The sequence below is a fragment of the Lolium rigidum genome, chromosome 2 (assembly GCF_022539505.1).
Source record: "Lolium rigidum isolate FL_2022 chromosome 2, APGP_CSIRO_Lrig_0.1, whole genome shotgun sequence".
Taxonomy (NCBI): domain Eukaryota; kingdom Viridiplantae; phylum Streptophyta; class Magnoliopsida; order Poales; family Poaceae; genus Lolium; species Lolium rigidum.
The window spans coordinates 223,611,094-223,617,880 of NC_061509.1; the positions used below are offsets into that span (position 1 = coordinate 223,611,094).

Here is a 6,787-nt window from a genome sequence, read left to right on the forward strand (position 1 = left end):
ATATAGGAGAAACTGCAAAGTATAGTTTCGAACATCAAGACATAGTATAGGAGATTATGTAGGGAACACTCCTCCAGCAACCCCAAGATACATCAAGTGTGGCATACCAATTTCTAACAAATTGGGCCTTGCACAATTCTGATTATCACGTCAGTTTATCCATTCACTATCACACAATATACTTTAGTTGATAATATATACAAAATTACAGCATCTCATGTGTGATAAACCAATCATCGCATAGGATAGTCCATTCAGATGTTAGAAGAACATGAACAGGTGCAATCAGTACCTCATGAATCATGAATCAGAAGACATGCCCACTCATGGTAAGGGAAAATATACCATGAACAAGGATTACCTGAAGTTTCCGAAATGCTGCTGCTGATGGAAAAAGCCGGTTCCACCAGCTGCTCCTGTCGATGATGAGAAATCGGGCCTTCCAAGGTCAGATCCGGTGCCTGTTGCCGCCTCCATGTACCACGGAACAGCTGGGCCTTCCTCCTTAGAACCTTCGCTCAGCCTCCCAAAGATCAACCTTGTTTTCTGCAGACAAACCAGTAGATCAACCATGAGTTAAAATTAAGAAAGCATGCACATGATGTAAAAGCAAAAGGCATACACGTTCTTGTCATGTACTATATTACATTGGTTATTTTCTAAAACAGGCTGAAAAAGTCAAGGATTGCTGCGGGAAAGGAACTATGTACAACTCACATTCTGCATTTACTAATTTGCAACCAGGGCCCATGTTATGACATTGTTAACATGGGTGCACAAATTTCAGGTAGTGGGTATGAAAAAGGCAAAATGGTAAATCATCATTCGCAAAGTGAAGATACTTACGTGCAGCTATATTCAAATCAATCAATCCACGGCACAAAGAGTCAGCCCGTGTGCCAGATTTGACCAGAAAAGTCTCTTTCTTCACATTTGATTTTGATGCCAACGTGCATAGGCAACATGTGATTGTTCCAAAGCATCAACTTTTTTTTAGCCGCGAACAACTTTTCAAAGTTTGTCTGACTATTATCAACATGTGATCTCTTTTCTCTGGCCAGACAAAAATATATTACGGTGAAATTTCCACTGTCCAAGGGAAGGTTGGATGTGTGGTCTTCAGGGAATCGGCAATGAACAACTGTTGGATCAGTTTATCACACTTTGGACTCATATTCAGTTTGCAAACCATCGGCACAAAGAAGCCAAGATCACGTGGAAGCTCACGGCTGATAGGAAGTACTCAGCCAGCTCAGCTTATGGCAAGAATTCTTCATAAGGATCCTCTAGCCTGATCTTCAGCGAGTTTGGACCATTGGGGTTGAAGGGAAGTTCAAGAATTCCACCTAGTTTCTATTGCAGAGTAGAAATTAGATTGTGTATCGGCTGCTGGCTAGAGGATGACCACAAATGATGTTTGTGCGATCAGACTTTGGAAAATGCTGCCCATCTTGTGTTGCACTGTCCTTTCGCAAAAGGAGGTGCAGTTCAACCCACCCCCAGAATTGTTCAGATGGCCACTAGTTCTTCCACTGTTGGAGCTTGGTGGAATAAAATCAGTCGCCGAACCAAGGATGAGCAGAGGAAGCATGAGGCCACACTCACTATTTATGCTGTTTGGCATATTTTCGAAGGAAAGGGGGCGCCGCATCTTTCAGTATTTCAATATGAAAACCGAGCTTCTAGATTAGAGGTGACGTGCATTTGTTAGAGATAGCTTTTCAGCATGCCTTTATTGTCAACTGAATTTTCCCTTGAGTTCCTGGATGCATCGCATTCTTTCTTGTAACTGAACATCTTTCCCCCTACTACTACTATAATGCAAAAGCAGAGCTCCTGCTGTTCACTGCCAAATTACACCAGTCAAGTCAAATATGCAACAACATGATAAGATCAGATCATAAAAAGTGTGACAAAAAAAATGCTAACTGAGACAGCTGTAAGAAGTTTGTGCCTTTATTGTCAACTGAATTTTTCTTTTACCTTCATTAATCCCTGGGTAATGTGGACCTTGGCGTTTGTTCCTTCAGCACAAATGCAGAGCGACGCATGGAATCTTCATTTGTGCGTTTTGTGCCCAGATGTTCTTAATCAGCTCCTTGAATGATTCAGGTACGTATTGGTACTCGTGGAACATGAGTTCTTTAGACCAACATATGTTGATGAAGAGAAGGAAACTAGAATTAGAATTATAGATTAATTCATTGCAATGGATACTGATGAGGTGCCACTGTGCTAGGAAGGGAACTGTAAAGGAAAACATACCACTCACGAGGACTGTAGTAGGTGATAAGATGATCAGCAACGGTGAAGGGGCGCACAGATGGGCGAATCCTATCCTTCCCGTCATGTATTTTGCAGGACTCCACCAACTGTATGATGCACAGTCATCTGCATTTCCTGCATATTCTGCTTCCTCTACATACTCTGCAAATCCATGTTGCTTTCTCTGCACGTTGTTCAGAAGTTTTAGTAACTATCTCCACCTCTTCAGCTCCACGTCAGTGCCACGTCTGCAGAAACCAACTGACATAAGCCACCAAAAATATATCCAAAATCACCCAAAAGATGGCTTAGGGGGGATTTAACAACTCCCTCTGATCCATATAAGTGTCTTGGGTTTAGTTCAAATTTGACAAAAAAATGAACTAGAACCACGATACTTATTATGGATCAGAGGGAGTAGTATTATTGAATAAGTCAGGGTTTAAATCATACCAAAAAAGAGTTCAGGGTTCAGGGGAATTTTGCTCCAATCACCAACATTAGAGGGTGAAATATATACTTAATTTAAATTTTTTACAAACGAGACTGTCATAAGTACAATGCGCAGACCCCAAATAATCTGTAAGATGAGCTGCGACCAAATGCATAAGCAGATAGTGGCTGAACACACAATATAAAAATCTCATGAAAAAGATGCCATGCAGTAACTTAGATGCAAGGATGCCACATGCCAGCCAAGTTAGCATTATCAGGATTCAAGAGGGAGAGTGATGTATCGAAAACGGTTCCATGAGGGCCTCAGGGGCACACTTTCTCAAAGTAAAAAATAGACAATGTTTCACTGCGGTTCTCGTTTAGAAACAAATCTGAAACATGTTATTCCTGAGAAAATACACCTATTCCGGAATTAACATGAGCTGACAAACTGAGGTTGGATCTTCCTTTCGGGAGTGGTGTTTTGGAACATGGGAGCATATGCTCCCTCTATTTTGAAATGCATCTTACACATATTTTAAATTTCAAAAAAATTGAAACCAAAAATTCGCATGTAAATCTTCTCGTGCTACACGCTTACAAAGTTGTTTCATAAAAATTCGATTTATCATGTGACGTGTGTAAAAAAGACAAAACTCAGTGCTAAAAATAATGCTTTTCACAAGATAAGTTTTCTCTTTTTTATATAGACCACAAAAAATATTAGTTTTTCGTGAAACTTGACGAACGAACATATATTATGAAGATGTACATGTAAAATTTTTTGTTAAATTTTTTCGACATTTCGAAATATGATTTTGTGGTAGAGGGTGCATACGCACCCGGGAGCCGAATTGAATTTCCGCTTCCTTTCCCTATATAATCATATAGTTGGACAGATACATAGTTCACCAAGTTCTCAGCAAGCCTAGGAAACTAAGTCTCTTCATGTTCCTGCCTCCTCTCTTCTTCTCCATATGTTTCCAGAACCTATAAACAATTGGTGTTCACAAAAAGAATAATAAGATTGCTTCACTCATATAGTCACTTAGATAACATATATATGCATATATTGGTTGTAACAACTAGTGTTAACATATTTAGCTGTAGCATGTTAAAATAAGATGGCAATGCTAGTAATATAACTACTGCTAATACGCTTGGCAGGAATCTACTAACTGCAAATTGCAGAAGTCAAATCAAATAAGCAGCAACATGATAAAATAAGATCGCAAACAGAGTGTGTGGTAAAAAAAAATGTCAACTGAGACAGATGTAAGAATTTTGTGTCTTTACTGCCTACTGGCATCATTGTACCTTCATCATTCATTGGGTAATGTGAAGCTTGGCGTTTGCTCATTCAGTGCGAATGCAGACCGACACGTCGACTGCGCGTTTTGTGCCTTGATGTTCTTAAGCAGTTCCTTGAACGATTGAGGTATGTATTGGTACTCATGGAACATGAGTCCTTTAGACCTACATATGTTGAGGAAGAGAAGGACACTCGAAATTAGAATTACTCAATATATTTCATTCATTGCGGTGGATACTGATGAGGTGCAACTGTGCTAGGGAGGGAACTGATAAGGAAAACATACCACTCACGAGGATTGCAGTAGGTGATAAGATGATCAGCAATGGTGAAGGGGCGTACAGATGGGCGGATCCTATCCTTCCTGTCATGTATTTGGCAGGACTCTGCTAACAGCTCGGATAAACCAGTCCCCAGCGAATGCATCACAATGGGGTCCTGAGGTAGACTGAAATAGATGGAGTTGCTGCTCAAGGTGGGGAGGTCACTGGCTGAAACAGACAGGCATCGGTCGCCGCTGAGAAACAGTGCACGGTCGCCTAAGCTGTTCACCGGGATAAGCTTACAGCGGTGGCTGTTCACATCCACTTCATAGAGCTTGAAGGCTAGTAGCCGCAACCAGTCCAAAGAATTTGTACCAGGATCTGGGTGCTGGATGACGAGCAGCATCTTTCCACCAGACTCTATGAGTAGAAAATCGCAATCCACGCGGTCAGCTAAATATGGAACATGGCCAACGACCACGGAGTTCTCGGCTTCTTGTCTTGGAGGAGGGTATAGCTGCAGGATCTTGTTTGAACACAGGCTGGTGGCATAGAGCCTTCCTTGGAAGGGCAAGGTGCTCCGAACATGAAGCCCTCGGTGGAGGACCTCCCAATCTGAATTTGGGTCGGCGGCGAGCACCACATTTGTGCAGAGGAACCAGACCACCACGGCGATGGAGGTCGCAGAGGATGCGCTGCTGCATACTGCTGCATTCATGTCGAGCAGCTTCTTCTGCCTGACCAACTCGTGATACACGGGGGCGAGGGACGGGAGATCGACCACGACGCGCGTGAACGGATGCAGCACGCGGACCTTGGTGGTGCGCTTGTGCACCAGGATGAGGAGGCCGTCAGTGAAGCCAACGATCCTGTAGCCCCGGAGCTCCGGGAGGAGGACGGGGAGACGCCTGGCCGTGCGCGTATGGAAGAAGACGATCTGTCCGGCATCGTCTGGGCGGACGGCGTCGCCGTCGCAGATCGCGACCCAGTCGCGGGGGCGGAGGCGGGGATCCCGAAGAGTAGGGTCGCACGGCCTGGGCGTGCAGGCGCGCCAGTCGGAGCAGACGGCGCGGAAGGAGATGTAATCTACCACGTCGCCGTCGAGGATACGGCAGGTGATGAGGCCAACTATGTCCGTGGGCAGGGACGCCCAGCCGCCGATTGCTTGCGCCGGCGCAGGGCGCTTGCACGCGGCGAGCGTTGCCAAGGTGGCGCCTTTTCGCTTCCTTCCCGCCGCCGCCCTGGCCGGAGCAAAAGTCGGCAGTCTCCTCCCCATCGCTCGCGGTTTCCTTCTGCAAATCATAGCCTGGGCTTGCTTGGATCTTCTCCGTCCCCACCGCCTAGCTATTTTATTCAGGCCACTGCTCGGATTGAGGGAAAATCAATCTGCTGCTTCTGCTTTTAACTTTTTTTAAGCGTTATTATATCTCACTACAGGTATGGGCTGATATGCCGACGGCCAGAAACCCTCGGGGTAGCCGGTTTTGGCTGTCGGTGTAGGCTACGCCGAGGGCAGCCCTCGACATAGTTTCTCGGGAAAGGTCAGTCTCGGTAGAGCCACTATTGCCGTCGGCGTAGCCCGATCCTTGACGTAGCACGCTACGCCAACGATAAAACTGTCAGCATACTAATTTAAAAAATTCAAATTTCTTTTTTTTTAAATGATTTTTTTGCTATGCCGACAGCAAAACCCATGGCATAGAGTTTTAAGTTTTTCAAATTTTAATTTGTTTTACACCTTTTTTTACTTGTTTATCTTTCACCTAAGATAGTTTTAACTCCAAATACACTTAATCTTAGGTTAAATTACAATCATGGTTAAACTTTCTAGTCGATCACCCATCCTCACACTACTCCAGCCTTAGCACGATTAACTTCTTGGTTTCATTTGAATGAGCTTTTATTAAATAATTGACTACTTGCTAATAATAATAGCATATCAACCCTATTAACCGTTGGACCGTGATGTCACACCTCTTTGTTTTTGAATTCCAAACAATTACTTAAGTAAACAACAATGAATATATAAGTAATAATAATATTGAATTCAAATAAGGGTAAAATGATTTTATTTTTGGTCTTTTTTCTATTTAATATGAAATAATTAATATCTTTAAATTGGAAAATCGAAATTCCATAAATAATATGTCTAAATCGACCAGAAAAATGAGAGAAATCTAAATATAACATCCATATCATCTTTTGAACCTAACAATTAGAGGAATCCAAATATGACGTCCAGTTTACCATCTGGCCAAAACATCCCCCGAGAGATGCGGAATGGCCGTACCGGGCGCGTTGGTGCACCGTTCGCCAACACCCTAAACGGACAAAAATTAGCACACAAAGTGATGTGTTATAGATCTAAAAACATTTTCCCGGAATTGGGCGATGGAAAGTGTAACCCTAGTTCAAATCCGGACACTTTCCAGCTGATTCGGCGGGACATCGCAGAAAGCCGCAGGGATTCCCAGATAGCTAGCATGCACATATGGCATGTGATATGTAGGCG

General features: G+C 43.4%; 1 protein-coding gene across 1 annotated transcript; it reads right to left on the minus strand.

The window, feature by feature from the left end:
• Positions 1 to 4,088: 4,088 nt before the first annotated feature.
• On the minus strand, positions 4,089 to 5,551 carry LOC124690601 (the record flags this gene model as incomplete). Its single annotated transcript, XM_047223964.1, has 2 exons — positions 4,299 to 5,551; positions 4,089 to 4,176 (listed from the first exon to the last, which is right to left on the minus strand). Coding segments are annotated over exons 1-2 (1,341 nt in total), but the record flags the coding sequence as incomplete, so codon positions are not given.
• Between the last annotated feature and the right edge of the window lie 1,236 nt (positions 5,552 to 6,787).